The 24,494-nt window shown below is 44.7% G+C and overlaps 1 protein-coding gene across 1 annotated transcript; it reads right to left on the bottom strand.

Moving 5' to 3' along the window:
* Positions 1-7,327: 7,327 nt before the first annotated feature.
* Positions 7,328-24,086, bottom strand: CFL1 (cofilin 1). Its single transcript, XM_058160534.1, has 4 exons — positions 23,922-24,086; positions 13,053-13,360; positions 11,091-11,167; positions 7,328-8,359 (listed from the first exon to the last, which is right to left on the bottom strand). The coding sequence occupies exons 1-4, from the start codon at positions 23,922-23,924 to the stop codon at positions 8,247-8,249; spliced, it is 501 nt and encodes a 166-aa protein (XP_058016517.1). The 5' UTR covers positions 23,925-24,086; the 3' UTR covers positions 7,328-8,246.
* Between the last annotated feature and the right edge of the window lie 408 nt (positions 24,087-24,494).

The following is a 24,494-nucleotide window of genomic DNA, read 5'->3' as shown; positions in this document are numbered from 1 at the left end:
CCACTTAATTTTCTCCCCATTTATTGTTGGGTTTTTAAAAATTAATTGATAACATGTTAAGCTGCCCAGGGTCACCTTGTAAGGAAGATGGACAACTTAAAAATGGAATAAATCATCATCATCTTTTAACGACCCCATAATCCCTTGCGGAGTGGAGTCTGGGCAAATGAATGGAGCAGAGTGTTTACTGGCCGGATGCCCTTAATGTCGCCAATATGGAGTTTTGTTCAGCAGATATAGGATGAACTTGACATACACCGCCCGATCTGATTTATAAGCCTGCCAGTCATAGAATAGAATAGAATAGAATAGAATAGAATAGAATAGAATAGAATAGAATAGAATAGAATAGAATAGAATTTTTTATTGGCCAAGTGTGATTGGATACACAAGGAATTTGTCTTGGTGCAGATACTCTCAGTGTACATAAATACATTTGTCAAGAATCATAAGGTACAACACTTAATGATAGTCATAGGGAACAAATAAGCAATCAAATCATATTAGGAAACAGTCAATATAAATCGTAAGGATGCAAGCAATAAGGTTACAGTCATACAATCAAAAGTGGGAGGAGATGGGTGATGGGAACAATGAGAAGATTAATAGTAGTGCAGATTTAGTAAATAGTTTGACAGTGTTGAGGGAATTATTTGTTTAGCAGAGTGATGGCGTTCGGGAAAAAACTGTTCTTGTGTCTAGTTGTTCTGGTGTGCAGTGCTCTATAGCGTCATTTTTGAGGGTAGGAGTTGAAACAGTTTATGTCCAGGATGCGAGGGGTCTGTAAATATTTTCCCAGCCCTTTTTGACTCCTGCAGTATACAGGTCCTCCATGGAAGGCAGGTTGGTAGCAATTGTTTTTTCTGCAATTCTAATGATCCTCTGAAGTCTGTGTCTGTCTTGTTGGGTTGCAGAACCGGACAATTCTAGAGGTGTAGATGACAGACTCCATAATTCCTCTGTAGAACTGGATCAGCAGCTCCTTGGGCAGGTTGAGCTTTCTGAGTTGGCGCAGAAAGAACATTCTTTGTTGTGCTTTTTTGATGACGTTTTTGATGTTGGGTGTCCATTTTAGGTCGTGAGATATGGTAGAACCTAGAAGTTTGAAGGTCTCTACTGTTGGTACTGTGTAGTCTAGTATTGTAAGAGGTGGTATTATGGGAGGGTTTCTCCTAAAGTCTACCACCATTTCTACGGTTTTGAGTGTGTTCAGTTCCAGATTGTTCCAGTCGCACCACGAGGCTAATCGTTCGACCTCCCGTCTGTATGCGGATTCATCATTGTCTCAAACGAGACCGATCATTGTTGTGTCATCTGCGAACGTCAGTAGTTTAACAGATGGATCGTTGGAGATGCAGTCGTTGGTATACAGAGGGAAGTGGGGAGAGCACACAGCCTTGGGGGGCCCCAGTGCTAATTGTACAGGTGTCTGATGTGATTCTGCTTAGCTTCACCTGCTGCTTCCTGTCTGTTAGGAAGCATATGATCCACTTACAAGCGTGTTCAGATACTGCTAGCTGGTAGTTAGTCTGCTGTCCTCCGCGATTGGACGACAAAGGAGTCGTGATTTGAGTCGATTAAAAAAAAGCAAATTTAGTGGTTGAATTTGGTTTCTGCTGCTATTTTGCATATCCCGCAGAGGGCAGCAGAACACAATTTTTGGGGCAATGGATGACCTCACTTCCTTCCTCTTAAGGAAATTGCACATAATTCCTAACATTTTTCAAACCGGAGACCTCCAGCATGCTTGCACGCTCCTGCTAGTCGTCTCTTCTATAAATATATTTTGCATCCAAAAGCTACAGATATCTCGGGTCTCCCTTCGGGGTGTGTGTGTGGGTGTGGGTGTGAAAACTCTGTGCATGCTCTGGTGCACCTTCTAATTTTTTTTTTCCTTTTTTTAAGGTACACCCCTGGGTTTTTTCCGTGGGCCCAATGCAGCGCATGACTCATTTGAGAAACTCAGGAGAATAGAATCTGGCATGCATCATCAAGAGAGAAACCAATTTAGACTGTGGAGGCTTTTGACCACGAGCTCCGGACAAGAAGCACATGCTCAGGAAACGAGTTTACCCTTGAGCGGGGCGAGATGCCCTAAAATGGAGATTTGGTTTAGGCGAAAGCCGATACACCCGTTTTCTCGTGAGTTTAGCGAAGGATTTAGCATGGGAAGGACACACGATGCCTGTCCGTTATAACAGAATAAAAAAAAGACTTGGAAGGGGTCTGGGAGGTCATCTAGTCCAACTCCCTGCTCAAGCAGGAGACCCTGCGCCATGCCAGAAAAATGGCTGCCCAATCACTTCTTAAAAAACCGCCTGTCAGCCAGTGATGAAGCACCCCACAACTTTTGGTGGCAAGCTGTTCCATTGGTTAATTGTTCTCACTCTCAATCAATCAATCAATCAATCAATCAATCAGATCAATCAGAATAGAGCTGGAAGGGACCTTGAAGGTCATCTAGTCCAACCCCCTGCTCAAGCAAGAGACTGGCCTATACCATCTCAGACAAATGGCTGTTCAGTCTCTTTTTAAAAATCTCCCGCAACAAAACACCCACAACTTCTGGTGGCAAGCTGTTCCACTGGTTAATTGTTTTCACTCTAAATCAATCAATCAATCAGATCAGTCAAAATAGAGCTGGAAGGGACCTTGGAGGTCATGTAGTCCAACCCCTCTGCTCAAGCAGGAGACCGGCCGATACCATCTCAGACAAGTGGCTGTCCAGTCTCTTCTTAAAAAACATCCAGTGACGAAGCACCCACAACTTCCAGTGGCAAGCAGTTCCACCGGTTAGTAGTTCTCACTTTCAGGAAGTTTCTCTTTCGTTCTAAGTTGCTTCTCTCCTTGATTAGTTTCCATCCATTGCTTCTTGACCTGCCTTCAGGTGCTTTGGAGAATAGGTTGCTGATCCCCTCTACTGCACCAGGGTCTGCTTAACCCTGGTTTCCTGAGCAAGCCATCACATGAAGGACTTATAGGAATTCCGGCAGTTAGGATATATGATATATATATATATATATGATATATATATATTTGCAAACCTAAATTCCAGCAGGAATTTCCTGGCTGGCAACGGAGCGGCGGGAAAATAACCTTATATCTGTCTGTCTTTGGTTATTCGGGTTTTCTCCCGCGTAAAATTGGAAGTGTCTTGGCGTCATTTCCGACAAAGTCTCATTCGTCATCTTCATATACATATACATATACATACATACATACATACATACATATATATATATATATATATATTGCTCCCAGAAGCACGAAGCTGAAGCCTGAAGATGACGAATGAGACTAAGCTAACTAAGCCCTGTCCTGGAGGTTTGCTAGAGCCCCTTGAGCAAATTGATTCAACTAAAGAGGAAACAGTGAGGTCATGTAGCCTACCCTGCAGGGTTGTGGGGTAAGAGTTGGTCGATATATTGAAGGGACAGAATAATAGAATGCAGAATAATAAAGTGTTGGAAGGGAGCTTGGAGGTCTTCTAGTTTAACCCCTTGCTCAAGCAGGGCACCTTATTCTATTCCAGATAAAACGGCTATCCGGACTCTTCTTAAAAACCACCAGTGTTGGAGCACCCACAACTTCTGGTGGCAAGCAGTTCCACGGGTTAATTGTTCTCACTGTCAGGAAATTTCTCCTTCGTTCCAGGTTGTTTCTCTCCTTGGTTAGTTTCCATCCATTGTTTCTTGTCCTGCCTTCATAGGTTGGAGAATAGGTTGGAGAATAAATATTCTTATCTTCCCTTTAAAGTCAAGTTTTGTGCTGTCCAAACTAATAGAATTCGCTTGTTTTCAGTTGAATTTGAATAATTCTTCTAACTTCTTCCCATCAAACACACACGGGCTTTTGCAATTTGTAAAAGCCTATAATGAAATAGCCGAGCTATAATTGCTAAGCGCTTCCAAACGGTCCAAGAGTCATTATTTAAATGGGATTATTTTCCCGTAGGAATTATTCCACCTCGTTTAAATGCAACTATCCTTCAGGACTATGCCAAAGGACCGGTGAACTTCTAAGACCTACCCCTCGCACGATTGGTTGGGAAGACAGAGCGGAGGCAAACGAGAACGTTTTGGAATAGTTTAGGGTACGAGCGTGAACGGGGCAGGCCCAGAGATATTTGGGGAGGGGTTCTGGAAGAGGAGGAAGAAGAGGAGGAAAAGGACAAAGACAAGGACTACAGGATCCTTAATGGCCTCTGAGCTCCGGGGTTTTCTTGCAGACATTTCATGACCAAACTAGGTAACATCATCACTGCTAAAAAAAAAAAAGAGTATGAGTTTGCATATTCGAGCACTGATGATGTTACCTAGTTTGGTCATGAAACGTCTGCAGGAGAGCACCAAGAACCTCCCAGTACAACCTTGAGCTGCTAAAACATATTTCCTTCTGAAGAGACAAATGTCCAGATTATTATTATTATTATTATTATTATTATTATTATTATTATTATTATTATTATTATTATTATTATTATTATTATTATTTATATGATTTTATACGCCTTCTCCCGAAGGACTCAGGGCGGTGTACAGGCAACAATAAAATACAGACACTACAGTATATAATTTAAAATGCAAGTTAAAAAACTTATTATAATTAGCCTAGAACTTTAAAAATTTATAAAAACCAAAACCCCATTTAAAATTAGTAAAAAATTTAAAATCGATAAAATTTATGTAATTTAAAATTTAAAATTTAAGCCAGCCCCGCGCGAATGAAAAGATGTGTCTTCAGTTCGCGGCGGAAGGTCCGAAGGTCAGGTATTTGGCGTAAGCCCGGGGGAAGTTCGTTCCAAAGTGTAGGAGCCCCCACAGAGAAGGACCTTCCCCTGGGGGCCGCCAGCCGACATTGCTTGGCGGACGGCACCCTGAGAAGTCCCTCTCTGTGAGAGCGTACGGGTCGGTGGGAGGCATAAGGTAACAACAGGCGGTCCCGTAAGTACCCGGGTCCTAAGCCATGGAGCGCTTTAAAGGTGGTAACCAAAATCTTGAAGCGCACCCGAAAGACCACAGGAAGCCAGTGCAAGCTGCGCAGGAGCGGTGTTACGTGGGAGAGCTACGCGAAGCTCCCTCTATCACCCGCGCAGCTGCATTCTGGACTAACTGAAGCATGTGCCTCAAGAGGTGGGATTTCTTCCTCCAAGGATTAGCCGGCGGGGGGGGGGTGTTTTATACCAAGGGCATCACCATCATCATCATCATCATGATGACAACCAGACCCGGCTTCTCCTCTTCCGCCTGGTGCCTCCCTTGCCGTACCAGCCAGGTGGAACAGCCGGGCTGCGCCAAGGTGATTCACCTCCAGGGTGCCCGAGGCAGCGTGAATGATCCCAGATTTCAGGACTCCACCCAGATAGGACTTTGGTCTCACCTTTGGTGGGGCTGCAGGAACCGGATTAGCCGCACCCAAGGAGCCGAAAAGCAGATAGGGCTGAGCTTTTGACGGCATTCCCAGAAATAAAACGTGAAGATTATTTCATTAGAACCGGAGTTCTAATGAGGGCCCGTCCCTGGGAGACTGTGCCGTGTGAGTCACGACGCCAGGCTAACGGAACCCACCTTTGGCAAATCGGAAGGGCGACTCTTGACCGACCATGACTTCTTTGCAACATTTGGTCTCCTTTGCAGTCCTCGACTCGCGGCCGTCCCGTTTTACAGGCCTCGACTTAACGACCACAAAAGGGGAGCCCGACGTTTCTGTGGCTTAAGCGAGACAGGTTTGAGTTTGGCGCCATTTCGCGCCCCTTAAACCGTGTTTAGTTAGTTAACGCGGTTGGTTAAGCGAATCGGGCTTCCCACATTGACTTGTCACAAAAGGGGTCATAAATAGGAGTCGGTGGCCAATTTCGATCACATGACCTTGCGGGATGCTGCAATGGTTGTGCGAAAAAGGATTGTAAGTGGACTTTTTTCAGGGTTGGTGTTTGTTTTTTTTTGTAACTTTCAAGAGTCGCTAAATTAATCATTGTTAAGACTATCTGTGTCAAGCCTTGGGGGAACCATGATCATCTCACAAACTGGCTTAAAAAGCCATTTTGCCTTCTGTAAAACTGCACCCAATCGGAGTTTCCTCACAATAGATTATTTTTAAAAAACACACAACTTTTTCCTGAGATTTAGAACCTGGATGGTTTGAGAGAAGGATGTGAGACTTGTATTCAGCCTGCATGGAAAATCAGTTTCGGTGAAATTGGACGAGAGAAACCTAGATTAGCTATTGCTGGAGATTTGCTCCCAACCCTGAAGGCAACCTGGTTAGATATTAACTATGTTCAAAGAAGCTTGTAAATTGAATTTGCCCCTGCATGCCTGAAACTTAAAGAGCGGTGTTTCTCAACCGTGAAGATGGGTGGACTTCAAACTCCCAGGGGGTCCATACATGCAGAGTTGAGAATTTAAGATTTAAGAGGAAAAATCCGCTCTAAAAACAGGTGGGGCGCTTTTTTTCAAATTTTATTAGAAGGTGACATCGTTTGCTCACTTCATCAAACACATGGTTCACCAAATGTAGAATTTAAAGAGGAGAAAGAAGAACCCATTGGTGTGGGTGTTTATGTGTGGGTGGGTGTGTAACTCTAACCTTAAAATGCACAAAATTTCAAAATTGAATTGTTTAGTTTCTGGAGGAATCCAGAGCTGGGAGATAAAACCCTAGAGAGATTGGGGAGGAAAAAGGAAATTTTGCGTAGGTCCCTGCTCACACCCAAAAGTAGGATTTGACCAATCCTACCAACTCAATGCAAGAGATTAACTGTGGGGCCTTTGATGCTTTCTGAAAACTTGGGTGGTTTTGTTGCAGTTGTTTCATGACACAACTAAGTAAAATAATCAGTGCTAGAAGGGAGTGGTTTCCAGAATGGAGGAGGAAGAGGAAGACTATGAGATCCTCAGTGCTCTGAGCTTGGTTCCCTTGCAGACGTTTCATGACCCAACTAGGTAACATCATCAGTGCAAAAAATGGGGCATTTGCAGCAAACCCAACTCCCTTCCAGCGCTGATGATGTTCCCTAGTTGGGTCCTGAAATGTCTGCAAGAAAACTGAATTCAGAGACCATCAAGAAACCAATATTCTTCCTCATTCTCCTCCTCCTCCCTGCACAACTCTCTCTTCTAGCATTGATGACATTACCTAGACGGGTCACGAAACGTCTGCAAGGAAGCCAACCAAGCTCAGAGAGCCCAAACTACGCCACCGTTCAAACCAAGCTGCCAAGTTATTTCTCTCCGTCGGCAAAGAGATTAACCCACCCTGGATTGTGAGGTCAGCCTCTTCCCCCACCCCAAAGCCCGAGCAAATAAAACCAGGCGAAGCGCCAAAGTTAGAATTATTATTTTTTTATTACTGAATTCAGGTTCTTGGTGGTGCTGCTTCCATAGTTTGTTAATTCCACCCCCAACGTAGAGATGGGCGCAACTGTTTTTTTCCACAATATTTTATTTGTACACGGTACTACAGACAAGCACAGAGCTACTATGGCAGTAGTTAAGGGGAGGGAGAGTTAAGAGGAAGGGGAGAGGAAGTTGATCACAGGGAAGGGGGCCCGGGGAACGCAGTTGCCATTCCACACTTTCTGGTGAAAAAGAAAAAAAAAAAAAGAACACACACACATACAGAGACCCATTTCGTTTTGTTTTTTAAAAAAAACACCCTTTTTCTTTTTTGTACACACTGGAAAACGGACTTAATTCTGGAAATTCAGGTCCCCATCGATCCTAACCATTGGCTGCTTACCGCCGCCCTCCCCACAACCCTCGAGAGGAAGAGGAGGAGAACTGGAGGAAGCAGGTGGACCAAAGAAAACCAAGGAAGAGGCTGAGGAATGGAGAAACACCCCCTCCCGCCGCCCCTCCTTTAGGAATGTCACCTCTAGAGTTTGAAGGGGGGGGGGGGGAAAGAGAGAGAAAGAGAAGGAAGGAAGGAAGGAAGGAAGGAGGGAAAGGAGCTGGAGAGGAGTGGAGGAGGGAAAAAAAAAAGAAATAAGCTGTAGCACGTTTGGCAAATTTGAACAGCAGGCTGCAAGCCAGCTGCTGAGACAGGAGGAGAGAGAGAGAGAGAGAAAGCACCAGGCCAGGGAAGATGAGAAGGCAGAAAAAAAATAATAATAATTGGAATGGAACTGAGAAAAGGAAGGAACCCCCCCCCCCAACCCCACCCCCACCAGTAGCATGGGGCCATTAACATGGAAGCTCCAGAGTCACTGGCACGACAGGGGACCCGGGAAAAAGGAGGATGGGGTCTCACACGGGCTTGCCCTCCAAGCTGATGACGCAGCTGCCTCCCAGCTTTTCCGCTAGACTCTGGCGGTCTTTAATGTCTTCTAGGCCGTTTGCTTGCCATTCGTGCTTGATCCCTGTGGGGGGGAAAGAGGAAGGAGGGGTGAGATTTGAGGGTGGGGAGTGTATGGGGGTTGTCCCCACTCTGGCACCTAAGGCTGGGTTCTTCAGATTTGTTGGGACTCATACAGCCGGAAAGGGAGTTCGATCCTAGGTAGAGGCAAGTTATTTCTCCCTCTGGGCACAATGAGAACAGATCTGCCGAACAAAACTCCTCATCAGCGACAGGAAGGGCATCCGGCCAGTAAAACACTCAGTTCCATTCAGTTGCCCAGACTCCACCCCACAAGGGGTTGTTAGATGATGATACAGCTGAAAGGGACCTCGGTGGTCTTCTAGTCCAGGGGTCCCCAACCTTGGCAACTTTAAGCCTGGTGGACTTCAACTCCCAGAATACCCCAGCCAGCAAAGCTGGCTGGGGTATTCTGGGAGTTGAAGTCCTCCAGGCTTAAAGTTGCCAAGGTTGGGGACCCCTGTTCTAGTCCAACCCTCCCGCTCAAGGCAGGATATCAGGGACAGGCAATTTATTTTCCCCAAGGGGCTGCATGGGAAACTGGGACTGTGGCAAAGCGCCACACCGATAGGGCTTAGAAGATATGTAGGCATGCACGTATATTAAATTATAAAAAAAAAACAATTTGCAGTGTCCTTCATAATAAAAGTAACCCATGCAGAACAGATAGGGACAGCCATAGGGCAACAGGTAGCCTGGGGCCATAAAAATGCCTTTAAAAAAAAACCCACCTAAAAGTACTTTTATTAAAAGCTAAAAGTACAGGTAGCCAAACTTACAATAGTTCATCGAGTGACCGTTTCAAAGTTAGAACGGGAGTTAAAAAAAGTGAGCAGGGACCATTTTTGTAGCATCCCCATGATCAAAATGCAGACGCTTGGCATCCGACTTGTACTTATGACAGCTGCAGTGTCCTGGGGTCACGCGATCCCCTTTTGCAACCTTCTGACAAAGCAGAGTCAATGAGGAAGCCCGATTCATTTAACAACCGAGTTGCTAACTGAACAATGGCAGTGATTTCACTTAACACCTGGAGCAAGAAGAGGTCGGGGAAAGGGGGCCAAATTCATTTAACAAATGTCCCACTTAGCAACAGAAACTTTGGACTCGATTGTGGTCATTTAAGTCGAGGACTACCTGTGAACCACACAAGTCAGTCAGGGCCGGATGGAGACAAGCCAAAGGGCTGGATTTGAACCCCGGGGGGGGGGGGGGGAAATACCCAGATCCACCTTGTATCATTATCTCCCTCACTGGCTGTTGACCCCTTCCCTCTGCGCCCCCCCCCCCCAATAGCAGAGCCCAGAGAACAGAATCCTGGCTGCAGAAAAGTAATTTTAATGCTGGAAAAACAAAATATTTTGAAGCGCCCCCTTCAAGTCACACACCCCGATACTTGCACTGGGAGATTAAACTGCTGGGGGAAAGAATCCCCAACCAGAAGTGGAGGAGCCAATCATAACTCATTTCCAACTTTTGAAATCCCCAGCACTTCCTTGATGCTGGAAAAAGGGGAAGTCCTCCTTTGAGACAGCTGAAAAGAGGTGCGTGTGTCGGAAAGACCCAAATTGGCTGTACAGCTAGTCCTCCACTTATGACAATTGGGACCAGGAATTTCCATCATTAAGCAAGGCCGCTGCTAAGCGAGCTGTGCCCCCATTTTATGATGCTTGCCACGGTGGTGAACCCCTGCGATTGCAAAAGTGAATCGCGGGGTCGTTAAGCGGACCCGGCTTCCACCCACTGACTTTTGTCGGAAGCCGCAGACGGCGATCACCATAGCCTTGGAACCCTCATTGACGATTGTCAATAAATACACGCCGGTTGTGCCAAGCACTCGAATTGGGCGATCGCACGACCGCGGGGGGGGTGAGACGAGAGGACTAGCACTTAAGTGACTTCCTTTCAAGGGCCGGTGTCATTTCGGACCGTCACTAAGTGAATGGTTATAAGTCGAGGACTACTTGCAGTAGCAGTTCAACATGGGGGGAGGAAAGTAAGAAGACTGGGATGACTTGGGATGCTAAAAGATCCCTGAAGTTTTGGGAAGACACCCGATTCAGAATCAAGTCACAACATCCCAAAGCCTTTTCTAAAATTAGAGGATTTAAAAAGTCCAGAGGAATCAGCCCAAATTGGGATATTACAGGTAGTCCTTGACTTATGACGACAGACCCACCCCCCCAAATTTACATCACTGACGTGAAACGTTTAAGCGAGCTCTGCCCCGTTTTATTTCATTGTTAGGGGAATCGTTGCATTTGTGACTAACCACCGGTTGTTAAGTGAACCTGGCTTCCCCCAAAGGTCACAAATGGGGATCACGCGACCCTGGGATAAAATATGACTCCGTTGGCAAAGGTCCGAATTCTGATCAGGTGACCAAGAGGCGGCTGCAAACGTTAAGTGTGAAAAACAGTCCAGACAGCGTCAGTGCTGTTGCAACTTCGAAGTCAGGGACTGCCTGTATTTCAATTCAACTCACTTCCTGTTTCTAACCGCAGGCGTTGGGCCTCCCTCCAGCCAATGGGGAGCCGCCGAGAACTCTCTCACGCTGGGCATCCATCAAGTAAGATGCCAACATGTCCAGGGAAGAGATCAATTTGAGGGCGAGCCACGGCTACGGGCATTCAGCTGGGTCACCTATCATCCCTGAGCTCCAATGGGCAGCCAGCCAGAACCCCGGTGGTACAAGCCCTGCCTCTCTACCTATGCTCACACCTGCTGGCTCTCACCTGGAAATTTCTTCTTGAGGGCATCCTTGGAGCTGGCGTAGATCATCTTGCTCTTCATAGTAGCACACTCTGGCGCCCTGCAGGGAGAGACAAAAGCTTTCACACACCGGGTATGTTACTGGCCTCCTTCCCACCACTGTTTTTGCCTGCCAGTCTTGCCATTTTGTTTTCATTTATTAAGTGTTTTATGCTACCCGTATCTCCCTACGAGGCGACTCTAGTTCCTGCGTTGATGCTATGGAAGGAGCAGGGTTTCCAAAAGGAAGCAAATGTGGAAGAGGTCATTCATTAACAAACCCCCCAAATAGCAACAGCAATCAAGACTTATTATGCCACTTCACAGTGCTTTGCGGCCTTCTCTAAGCGGTTTAAAGAGTCAGCCTCTTGCCCCCAGCAATCTGGGTCCTCATTTGACAGACCTCGGAAGGACAGAAGGCTGAGTCAACCTTGAACCGATCAGGATCGAACTCCTGGCAGTGGGCAGAGTTTGCTTGCCAATACTGCATTCTAACTACTGGGAGGGAGGGAAGGAAGGAAAGGCAATAAGCACGTAGATTTAATATACCGCTTCACAATGTTTTACGTGTCAGCCTCTTGCCCCCAGCAATCTGGGTCCTCATTTGACAGACCTTGGAAGGATGGAAAGCTCAACTTCAAGCCGCTGAGGATCCATTAGAGGATCAATGCTGCACTCTAACCACTGTGCCACCATGGCTCAAATGGGGGCATTCTCAGGAGGAGCACTTCACGGGAACCCTACATCACCCACTACCTAGCCCAGCATAAGCCTTGCTGCTTGGGAGATGTTAACGCGGGGGGAGCCAAGAAGCTTTCCCACCTTCAGACTGGGCCTCATACCTGCCCGTCAAGAGGTGATGGGAGGTGCACCTTTAAAATTAAATCGCTTATGGGAAGACTGGAGGACAGCAGGATGTGGTTGAGACCCTCCCCTGTGCACTCTTTTTCAGGGAGGCCCCAACTGTGGATGGCCGGGAAGCTGCAAGCCAGGCCAGCCCCAGACACCTCCTGTCTCCAGGTCCTCAATTATACAGATCATCCCAAGTTAATTATTGTTTTCTCGCCCCAGCTTAACACACTGGGAGTGAAGCAGCCGTCTAGAAGCCTATTCCCCTGGTACGGAGGCTGGGAGGGAGAGGAGACCAGGCAGGATAAGTGGCAGTCTTCCTACAGTGCTTTAATTTTAAAGGTGTGGAGGAGAGCTCTCACACACAGCTCTTTGCACCAATCTGGGAGGGGTCAGTCATGGTATCCCACCTCACATGCTGATGGAGGAAAATCACCTCCTTAATGGCACACAGCCAAGCAGCTTTGGTTAAGGAAGAAGCCGCCAAATTCAGACAAGAGGCTGGTGATAAGGTGCCAGTCTTCACACTCACATACATACCCAGCAAGGGGGCAACCTAGGCAACTCAGAATAACAAGAGCAACAGAGTTGGAAGGGACCTTGGAGGTCGTCTAGTCCAACTCATGCCTCTGAAAGCAGACTTGGTTTAATGGCCATCGGAAAAGCTCCCAGAATAGGGCAGAAAGAAGCTTGCCTGCTCAGAGTATTCAGCCTTTAGTCACTGGGAAAAGGGTCTTTGAAGAGGGGGGGGGTATGACTACATAGGTAGGAAGGAAGGAAGGAAGGACAAAGAGAGCAAGGAAGGAAAGAGAAAGAGGGAGGGAAGGAGGACAAAGAGCAAGGGAGGGAAGGAGGAGAGAGAGCAAGGAAGGAAGAAGAAAGAGGAAGGGAGGAGGAAGAGACAAGGAAAGAGAAGGAGGGAGGGAGGAAGAGAGCAAGGAAGGGAGAAGGAAGGAGAAAGAGGGAGGAAAAGAGGACAAAGAGCGAGGGAGGGAGGGGAAAGCAAAGGAGACAGGAAGGAGGGAGGGAGGAGGAAGAGAGTGAGAAAGAAGAGGAGGAAGGGAGAGACAAGGAAGGAGGAAGGAAGGAAGCCTCACCAGAAGAGGAAGACCAGATCTTCCTTTTTGCTCTCCTTGGTTTCGTAGGTGGCGTCATAGAGGGCGTAGCGGCAGTCGCCGGGGGGCAGCATGGCGACAAAGTGCAGGTAGGGGTCATCAACGGTGTCTCCCAGGTCGCCCACCAGGATCTCCTTGCCGGCCTCCAGGATGATCTTCTTCTTGTCCTCGCTCAGGCAGAAGATGACGGCCTTCTTGCGCTTCTTCTGCTCCTCCTGGGAGGCGTGTTTGCGCACCTTCATGTCGTTGAACACCTGGATGACTTTGTCACAGACGGTGACCCCAGAGGCCTGGGCAGGGGGACCAAGGGGAGAAATGCTCAGCAACGGCCCCCCAATGAGGTTGTCACAATACTGGAAGTCCTCGACTTGCGACCACAACTGAACCCAAAATGTATGCTGTTAAGGGATGCGTCTATTAAGTGAGCTTTGCCCCATTTACAACTTTCCTCGCCACATCTGTTAAGTGAATCACTGCATGTGTTAAATTAGTGAATCCAGCTTCTGCTCCCTCCCACTTTGTTTGTCAGAAGGTTGGAAAAAGGGGATCACGTGATCCCGAAGACACTGCAACCAATAAATGTGAATCAGGTGTCAAGCATCCCAATGTAAATCACATGACCCTGATCACTAATCACATGTCATTAGTGTGAAAAAACGGTCTGAAGTCACTTTTTCCAGTGCCGTTCTAACTACAGTCACTAAACAAACTGTTGTAAGTCGAGGACAACCTGTACTGAATGTACCAGTGCTGCTTCTCAACCTGGGCAATGGGGGACTTCAACTCCCAGAATTCCTCAGCTAGGTAGCCCTTGACTTATAAGTATTTAGTGACCGTTTTAAGTTACAACGGTACTGAAAAGTGACTTATGATTGGTTTTCTGCTGACCGCAGCAGCATCCCCACAGCCATGGGATCAAAACTCAGGCCATTGGCAACCGAAGTGTACTTATGATGGCTGCGCCATCCCGGGGGTGGTGTGGTGTCACCTGATCACCATTTGTGCCCTTCCCAGGCGGTTTCTGACAAGCAATAGGGGAAGCCGCGTCCCCTTAAACACCTGCAGTGATTCACTTAACCACCACAGCAGAAAAAGGTTATAAAATCAGACGTGACCCGCTTAATGACCATGTTTAACAATGAAAATTCTTAAACATGGTCATTAAGTGAGCTTTGCCCCATTTACAACTTTCCTCGCCACATCTGTTAAGTGAATCACTGCATGTGTTAAATTAGTGAATCCAGCTTCTGCTCCCTCCCACTTTGTTTGTCAGAAGGTTGGAAAAAGGGGATCACGTGATCCCGAAGACACTGCAACCAATAAATGTGAATCAGGTGTCAAGCATCCCAATGTAAATCACATGACCCTGATCACTAATCACATGTCATTAGTGTGAAAAAACGGTCTGAAGTCACTTTTCCAGTGCCGTTCTAACTACAGTCACTAAACAAACTGTTGTAAGTCGAGGACAACCTGTACTGAATGTACCAGTGCTGCTTCTCAACCTGGGCAATGGGGGACTTCAACTCCCAGAATTCCTCAGCTAGGTAGCCCTTGACTTATAAGTATTTAGTGACCGTTTTAAGTTACAACGGTACTGAAAAGTGACTTATGATTGGTTTTCTGCTGACCGCAGCAGCATCCCCACAGCCATGGGATCAAAACTCAGGCCATTGGCAACCGAAGTGTACTTATGATGGCTGCGCCATCCCGGGGGTGGTGTGGTGTCACCTGATCACCATTTGTGCCCTTCCCAGGCGGTTTCTGACAAGCAATAGGGGAAGCCGCGTCCCCTTAAACACCTGCAGTGATTCACTTAACCACCACAGCAGAAAAAGGTTATAAAATCAGACGTGACCCGCTTAATGACCATGTTTAACAATGAAAATTCTTAAACATGGTCATTAAGTGAGCTTTGCCCCATTTACAACTTTCCTCGCCACATCTGTTAAGTGAATCACTGCAGGTGTTTAACAATGAAAATTCTAGGAGAGGCTCCAGTGACGTCACCCTCCTGCTGGGTGCTCAAACAGAGCACTCCGTGTTAGAAGATTGTAAAAGTCAGTGAAACAGAAAATAAATCACTGTTCACTGAGCTTAGCATAATCTCTGGGTGAAAGAGATTATCAGAATTGTGGAAGAGTGGCAGGTCTGACAGGGGGTTTGCTCTTAAGAGCGAATTTTCCTGGATTTATGACCCCACCGAATTCCACTCCTTCCAACTTCAGCACGCCCCTGTTTTTATCAGGGAAAAGGAGAGGAATGTTGCTTCTGCTCTAGAGAACTTATTAAATTGATTGATATTCCAAGCAGACGGAATTTCACAAGCGTTCGAACTTTGATGTAGAATCAGCACGGCAAGTACCGACTCCCTTTTGAAATTTGAAACCTTTCTTTGTCTTTGATTAATTGACTTTTAAAATGGCGTCTAAAAGTGAAAGTAAAATTTTTAGTACGATGAAGCAGCGTTACTTGTGGATTGTTACAAACGGAGTTTTTATACTGAAAGGAGGAAGGAGAGTTATTAAGTTTGAATTCCTGATTCTTTTGAAGACAGAATGGCAGCTAAACCTTTAAAGCCTTCTGGAAGAAGGATCTGAACCAAGTCTTGAGGAAATATTGAAAGAACAATTAAAACTTTCTGAAGATAGGCAAAAAGAGATGATGGAGAATTTTAATGCAAAAATAAGAGAAGATATTCTTATGGCAGTTCAAGGACTGAGTAAAAAAATTGAAGGATTGGAAGTGGAAATGCAACAGATCTCTCAGTCAAATAAGTATTTAGAAGATGAAATGAAAGGTGTTCAGAAAAAAGTGGATCAAAATGAAGATCAGGTTGTGATATTACAATATAAACTTATGGAAGGAGCTCTTAGAATTCGTGGTATGCGAGAAGAGCGTGGAGAAGACTTAAGAAAAATTATATCAGAAGCATTGGCTGAATTTATTGAAGCGGACCCCCAAGAGGTAGCTTACCAAATTGATAAAATATATAGAGTTAATTCTTGGATTGCAAGACAGAGAAAGCTTCCTCGGGACATTGTGGTTTATTTTGTGAAAAGGACTATGAGAAATCAAATTCTGCAAGTTTCATATCAGACAACTTTAAAAATTGGAGAACAGGAGTTGAAGGTGTTGAAAGAGATTCCTTCAAAGATGTTAAGAGACAGGAAGCAATTTGCTTTTTTTACACAAGAACTTAAAAAACATCAGATTCAATTCAGATGGGAGGTGCCAGTTGGACTGACACTATTCTATCAAGGAAGGAGATATAGAATTGACACGGTTTTAAAGGCAAAGGATTTTCTTTCTACAGTTTTGAAAGTCGAAATAGAAGTGATAGAAAAACTTCAAGAGACTCAAGAAGGCGTGGTGACCCAAGAGCCTTTATTGCTGCCAGTATTAGAGGAACCACAAGAGCAAAGGGTGACAAGAGGAGCCCTTAAGCGTAAAGAAGAGCAACAGTCTCAAAGTAAAAGTCAGGATCCCATTATGGAAGCTGTGGGAGGAGCTAGACGGAAGATACCGGAGGAGGAGCTTCCGTTGTCTGCTTCAAAGCTTCAGGAGGCCAGTAATGGCAAATAGAATCTTGTCATGGAATGTTAATGGCTTGAATTCAGCTCAGAAAAGAAGGAAAATATTTCACTACTTGAAACAATTTAAAAATGATGTGATTTGTTTGCAAGAGACACATATAAAATTATCAGACCAAAAATATTTAGTTAATTCAAAATTGGGTAACCATTTTGTTGCATCAGCTTTGGAAAAGAAGCATGGAATTGTTGTATATATCAGGAAGGATATACCAGCTAAGCTAATTGAGGCAGATATTCAAGGAAGATTTATTGCTATTGAACTGGTGATAGATGCAAAAAAGACTTTGTTGATAGGTATTTATGCACCTAATCAGCAACAAGAAAAGTTTTACAAAATGTTACATGAGAGGTTGACCCTCTGGGATTATAGTTCGTTTATTTTATTAGGAGACTGGAATGGAGTAATTGATACAAGAAGGATAAGAGAACTTCCTCCAAGAAGATACCTATACATGCAAAATTACCAAAATCTTTTTTTGAAATGATGGAAGACTTTGAGTTTAGAGATATATGGAGGTTACGGAATCCAGATGAGAGAGATTTTACTTTTTTTTCTGATAGGCATCAATCTTTTTCACGCATTGATTTTATTTTAATTTCTAATGACTTGCTTTCTAGGGTGAAGAAAACGAAGATATTTTCGAGGTGTTTAACTGACCATAGCCCAGTATGGATGGAATTATTACAAGGGAAAAAAGGTGGTAGAACATGGAGGTTGAATGAAAATCTGTTTAGATATGAGGATAATGTAACTTATTGTAAGAAACAGTTAAAAGAATTTTTTGATTTTAATATGTACAAAGGGACACCTATAGGAACTGTGTGGGAAGCGAGCAAAGCGTTTATTAGAGTGATATTGATTTATTTGGACAACAGGCAAAGGAATAATAAACAAAGGCAGCGTAGATATTTGGAAGAAGAAATTCAAAGGAAGCAACAGTTATTAATTCAAAACCCACAAGATCATAAACTTAAAGAGGCTATAAAAATATTACAGAGTCAATTTAATATGTTAATGGCAGACCAGGTGGCAACGAATATACAATATGCTAAACATAATACCTTTTGTAATGCAAATAAACCTGGGAGATGGTTGGCATATAATTTAAGGAAGAAACAGAAAGCACGTGTCATACAAAAATAGAATATAAAGGTAAAGAGACATATCAACAGGATAAAATTAAAAGGCATTCTCAGAATTTTATACTGCACTATATGCAAAAAGACAAAATATTGGATAGGGACATTTATGATTATTTGAAAGATTATAAGGTGAATATTCTAACATTAGAACAGAGGAGGAGCTGAACCGGCCGATAGCTACTGGAGAAATAGTGGAGGCAATTAAACAATTAAAATGGGAAAACCCTGGTACAGATGGTCTTACAGCAACTTATTATAAAAAACACAGGATGAAATATTAGGCCCACTTAAAGAATTATTTAATCAGATACAATTAGGGTGGGAATACCCCGTCATGGAAAACATCTTTTATTTCACTGATACCGAAGAGGAGCAAGACTGCTCTAAACCTGGTAACTATAGGCCGATTTCACTTTTAAATAATGATTATAAGATTTTTGTAAAAATAATAGCAAATAGATTAATGTTAGTTTTACAACAAAGAATTCATACTGATCAATCTGGTTTTATAAAAGGGAGGCAGATGAGGAATAATGTTAGACAGATTATTAATATATTGGAATATTTGGAAAAGAAGAATACTTCAGCGGCACTTATTTTTTTGGATGCAGAGAAAGCCTTTGATCGATTGCATTGGGATTTTTTATTTAAATTAATAGAGAAAATGCAATTTGGAGACTGTTTTATTAGAATAATTAAAGCGATTTATGGAGAGCAAACAGCACAGATTATAGTAAATGGTAGTTTGACAGAAGTTATTAAGATTGCGAAAGGAACAAGACAGGGATGTCCCTTATCACCATTATTGTTTGTTTTGACTCTGGAACCATTATTAGATAAAATACGAGAATTAATGAAAATAGAGGAATTAAGATTAGACAATATGAGTACAAAGTTAGAGCTTTTGCAGATGATGTAGTGGTTACGTTAATGAATCCTATAAATTCAAGTAGATTTTTGTTGGAAGTAATTGATAAATATGGAAAGGTATCAGGATTTAAAATAAATCAGAAAAAAACAAAAGTGATAATTAAAAATATGTCTATACAACAGAAACAAAAACTAGAGGAAATGACAGGATTTGAGGTAGTAAAAAAGGTTAAATATTTAGGGGTCTATATTAGCTCATCGAACAAGAAACTTTATAAGAATAATTATGACTTGCTATGGCAAAAAGTTCAGAATGATATGAATGGCTGGAAGAAATTGCAGTTATCCCTATTGGGAAGGATTGCGGCTATTAAAATGAATGTGTTACCTAGATTTTTGTTTCTGTTCCAGATGATACCTATAATTAAAAAGGATAAAAATTTGGAAGATTGGCAGAGTGGGATTAATAAATTTATATGGCAGGGTAAAAAGGCGAGCGTTAAAATGAAAATAATACAGGATTCACGGGAAAGAGGTGGTTTAAGAATGCCTAACTTTAAACTATATTATGAAGCAGTAACCCTTTCAGTAATAAGTGACTGGTTTAACTTAACAGAGGAAAGAATTTTGAATATAGAAGGTTATGACTTGTTATATGGATGGCATGCGTACTTATTTTATGGAAAAAGTGGATAGGGCTTTTAAGAATCATGTGTTGAGAAGTGCTCTTTTGGTCTGGAAAAAATATTCTTATAAATTAGATTACAAGATTCCTATATGGGCGAGCCCCAGACATGCAATAGAGAATATAAATATAGAACAGAAACAGGAAATGATTACTTATAAAGAACTTTTGTATGCTGAAGGAGGTAGATTGCAATTAAAATCATTACAGGTATTAAATGAAGAAGGGAGGAATTACTTGGTTTCAATACGGGCAAATAAGTGCTAGATGGAAAGAAGATCAGAAAATTGGTATAATGCAAAGGGAGGAAAATTTAATAAAGCAAATTAGAAATCAGACCCAGGAGCATATAAAGAGATTGTATAATGTGTTGCTTGAAATAGATTCGGAAAAGGATTTGGTAAAGGATTGTATGATAAAATGGGCACAGAATATTCAGGAACCAATAATGTTGGAAACATGGGAGAAAATTTGGGTTAGAAATGTTAAGTTTACACAAGCACAGAATTTAAGGAAAATTTTTATAAGATGTTTTATAGATGGCATTTAGATCCCAAAAAATTATCATGTATGTATCCTAATATCCAAGCGAAATGTTGGAGGTGTGATTGTGATGATGCTACATATTTTCATATTTGGTGGACTTGCAAGAAAATTAAGGTCTTTTGGATAAGAATTTGGTGGATTATTCAAAATGTACTGAAGAAGAAGATAAAGTTCCTGCCACAATTTTTCCTTTTGGGAATTATAATGGATTGTACAGGGATTGAGACTAAACTGATTTTGAACTTAATAACAGCAGCAAGACTGTTGATTGGACAATACTGGAAGAAGAAGAGATACCTACAATAGAAGAATGGATATTGAAAGTTATTAACTTGGCTGAGATGGCTAAAATCTCAGCGTTTTAAAAGACAATACGCAGGAAAGATATTTAATTGAATGGAAAAAATGGATTGATTATCTACAAAACAGATATCAGATTAAGAAATATCAGATTGCCTTTGAATAATTAGAAAGTTATTTTATGTAATGGGGAGGGGGTTGGGAGACGAAAAGCTTTGGATGTGGTTATTTGGATTGGACTTTACCTTGTGATTGACCCGGGAAGCCGGGGGTGGGGGAGGGAGGGGGATGTTTTGTTTTTTTTTTTTTTTTGGGAGGGAGGGGGAAAAAAGGGGGAAAATGTTTTTGTTTTTTTTAAAACTCTTTCAATAAAAAAAAAAAAAAAAAAAAAAAACAATGAAAATTCTAGCCTTGTGTTCCCAAATCGATGCCCCCTGTACAAGATTACAACAGGTAAGGCAGGCGTGGGAAATTCCAGGCACATGCTAAGTTTATCAGTCACCGTTTGTTAAATCAGGTTTATCCATCACGAGATTCACATCATATGCTAAACTAGAAAGCACAGCTAACAAACTAGTAACCGGGATGCTCTTCAAATGCTCTATCCTATTTTTGCACAATATTCCAATATTTGGGGTGTTGCCACAAAGAAGAGGGGGGTCAACCTATTCTCCAAAGCACCTGAAGGCAGGAAAAGAAGCAAAGGATGGAAACCAAGGCAGAGAAGCAATTTAAGACTAAGAAGAAATTTCCTAACAGTGAGAACAATCAGGTTTGTCTCCCGAAGTTGTGAAGGTGCTCCATCGCTGGAGGTTTTTACCAAAAGACTGGAAAGCCATTTGTCCAGAATGGTGTAGGGTCTCCTGCTAGAGCAAGGGGTTGGACTAGAAGACCTCCAAGGTCCCTTCCGATTCTGTTATACCAAGACAAGGAACGGATTGCCACAAAAGACTGCACCGCCCCATCTCTGCAACTTCCTTCCCACCCGAGTGCAAACTCTGGCTGCGGAAAAGGGAACTGATTGACTGACCACTCTGTAGAAAACCCATTTCAGGGTTCGCACAACATGTTAGGTAGGGCTGGGCTAACGTGGGATCGGATTGTTCGGGGCAGGAGCAACCTTCTTGTGGCAACCAAGAAGCCAGAATAGGGTTTGTGTGTTCGGGCATTGCATTGCATGTCATGGCAGCTCTCCACCCCTGAGGGCCATAAAACCATGATTATAGAGGCCAAGGAAAGTTTGAAGAGTCTGTTGGGAAAAACCAAGCAGGATGAAAGAGACACCTTCCTCCAGCTGGCTGCATCAAGCTTTTCATTAAAAGCAAGTCTTTCAGAAGGACGCCGGCTGAAGAGGAAGCTCCCACCCTCGCAAGAGGAGCCATCCGTTCCCACCGAAAGGCAGGAGAGCTAGGCAGGAGAGCTAGGCGTGGCACCAGCCCAGAGAGAGAGAGAGAGAGAGAGAAAAGAAGGGAACACCAAGGACTGCCTTTGGCAATCCCCTCTTCCAGATTTTGCTGGGAGGAATGGTAGCTTGCTATCATAGCTTACTGGGGAGGGGGGAAAAAATACAGGCCGAAAAGAGCAGGTGGCCCGAAGCTGCCAGATGGTGCTTGGGCTGCAGAAAGGGAAGTGGCGCCCTGCCGCAGAGAGGGGGGAGGGGGGGAGGCTGCAAAGAGAAATGTTCGAGATGGAGGAAAAGAATTCAGGATTGCAGAGTTGGAAACCTGGGGGAAGGAATTCGACTGTAGAATTATATGGGTTGGAAGGGACTTTGGAGGTCTTCTAGTCCAACCCCTTACTCAACCCAAAAGGGAGGTGACAGCAGCATTGAAAAGGCCAGAGGAAATGGGGGGGAGGTTGAGCAAAGGGTCTTTTGGCAGGCTGAGGCAGGGGAGAAGGTGTAGAATGAGATGGCGAGGAGAATGCGGGCTGCCAGCACAAAATTTAGGAGGAGGGGGATTTACTGAAACAATAGTACAGGTACATGGCAATTCCATACCCTTTGTTCTCCTAAATACACTTACAAACAGAGGAATAGTCTGTATTTCTTGTCTCTTCCCATATATGGGCGTTGGAACTTGAGAACTGGGGAGGGACTCCCACTGTTAAAACTCTGCCATCACTCAGCGGGAGGGATAATGTCCTCCCCCTCAATTGGTGACCCAGCCTACAGTTCCCATCATCCCCTGACCAGAAAGGAGCCCCATCCCCAATTGTGTGGCGGCCCATGTTCCTCTCCTGGCCTCCATTGTGCCGCGCACATGGCCCTTTAGCGACGCAGGCGTGCCAAAAGACACACAAGGGCCATCCTTTCTCAGCCATGTGTGGCCGGGGATAATTGTCTTCCAGCCATCTTGGGGAAGCCAAGGAATCCCAGGGATGGGAGTGATGAAATGAGCACAGGATATTTTTTTTTGGTGTGTGTGTGTGTGTATGCACCCCCCAAAAGCCACCAGATCACCCAAAAGCTGACTAGCGTAACTAGCTGAGGCGACAAAACCAGGCAAAAAAAAAAAAAAGAGGGAGAAAAATTTGGGAGGGGGGGGAGTAGTAGACCCTTTCCTCCCCATTTGAAAAGACCAAGGGGGAGTGGGGGAAATGAAGCCATTAATGAGTTCCTAATTTGGGGGAGAGGCAAAAAAAAAAAAGAGGTAAAGAGAGAGCAACTTTGGGCCAAGAAATATGATGGGGGGGCATTCAGATTTAAGTGGGAAGCGCCCCCCCCAAGGGAGGAGAGGAAAGATGAGGATAAGGAAAGGAAGATGGGGCCATGGGGTTGCATTTTTGGCTTCTCACCCATTGCTAGGACAGGCATTTGGGGGGAGAAGGAATCGTTTCTTCTAAGGTGGGGGCACAGAGGAAGCCATGCTTCACGTCTCCTTGCATTTGGGGGGAGGAAGGAGACCCCCACCCCAAATTGGGAGAAACAGGTGGGAGAGAGGATGGGGGCGCAAGGCTATGGGGATACTCCTATAACACCCCACCCCGATCTGCAGAGAGGGGAAAAGGAGACCCCGCAACCTCCCAGAAACTGGGAGGAGTCATCAATGAGGAGGGAAGAATGAATCCTTCTTTCTAAAATGGGGGGCAGAGAGGATACTTCATGTCCTCATATGGGGGCAAAACTGGGAGTGAAAAGGCACTGAGGAAGATAATGGGGCGACAGGAGGATATTTCATATCTCCTCATATTTGGGGGCAGAAAACCCTTCAGCCCCCTTCAGGAGAGAAAAGGCACTGAGGGAAGAAGATGGGGGGGCGCAGAGACCCTTCAGCCCCCTGATTTGCAAGGGGGGGGGGAGAAAGGAGGAAACCCTCCCCCAGAAATTGGGAGAAATAGTTCTAAGGCGGAAGGGGTGAAAGAAGAGAAAAAGGGAAAATAAAGGGAATATTGGGGAGGAGAAGCAGCTCTGGGGGGTGAAAGGAGAGAAAAAGGAAGATAAAGGAATATTGGGGGAAGCAGCTCTGGGGGAAAAGGAGAGAAAAAGGGAAGATAAAGGGAATATTGGGGGGTCTTGAAGGAAAAAAAAACCCGAGTTTGAAATACCTCAGAGAAGCCACCTCAGAGGGGGTGTTACGACGGCCTCCCCCCCCCGCCGCCTCCCTGAGGAAGCCCCCACAAAATGGCGGCCGGGAGACAAGATGGCGGCCTAACGTGAGGGGGGGGGAATGTGTGAGGAGAGTGGGGGGGCGGCGAAGCGGCGGGTCTTACCATGGCGCCGGGCGGTTGAGGCGGCGAAGAGAAAGAAGAAGAGGCGGCGGTGCTTTTCGGCGGTCCGGGCTGAGGCGGCAGAGGCGCGGCTCGGTGGCCTCGTCAGGCTCCGCGGCGGCTTCGACTGGCGCTGCGCGACTGGCGAGGCCCGAAAGGAACTACAGCCCCGCCCCGCCTTGGCCCTTCCGCTTTAAGGCACCGCCCGAGGAGGAGCCGCTTCCGGTCCGGCGGCGCGAAGCCTGTCGGGAAGGCAAGTCCAACCATCCTCCCTCCTCCCCTCCTTCCTTCTCTTCGGCCGCTTTCTTCTTGAATGAAGTTTTGGGCGGGGCGAGAAGGCAGAGCATGGTGGTGGGCCTCGTTGCCATAGGAACGGGAAGCCATTTTCCCCGGGGCTTCTCCATTCCTTCATTCCAGCCATTTTTTTAAAAAAAGGCCAATTATTATTATTATTCTTTTTTTAAAAAATCAATAATTCTTATGAGTTGAAAATTAAATGTCTTTTTTTTTTGTCCCGGGCCTGCCTCCTCGTGGGCGCTGGAAAAGGCTCATGGGAAATCCCGGGGTTACATGGGA

The sequence above is a fragment of the Ahaetulla prasina genome, chromosome 17 (assembly GCF_028640845.1).
Source record: "Ahaetulla prasina isolate Xishuangbanna chromosome 17, ASM2864084v1, whole genome shotgun sequence".
NCBI classification, from domain to species: domain Eukaryota; kingdom Metazoa; phylum Chordata; class Lepidosauria; order Squamata; family Colubridae; genus Ahaetulla; species Ahaetulla prasina.
The sequence above is the reverse complement of the archived record's forward strand: the minus strand, read 5'-3'. Positions and strand labels throughout refer to the sequence as shown.

Excerpts from the sequence above, each read along its gene's own strand:
- CFL1 (XM_058160534.1), bottom strand. Across the intron at positions 11,168-13,052 it reads GATCTGGTCTTCCTCTTCTG|GGCGCCAGAGTGTGCTACTA; the intron begins GTGAGGCTTCCT and ends CTCTCCCTGCAG. Across the intron at positions 8,360-11,090 it reads CCTCAAGAAGAAATTTCCAG|GGATCAAGCACGAATGGCAA; the intron begins GTGAGAGCCAGC and ends TCCCCCCCACAG.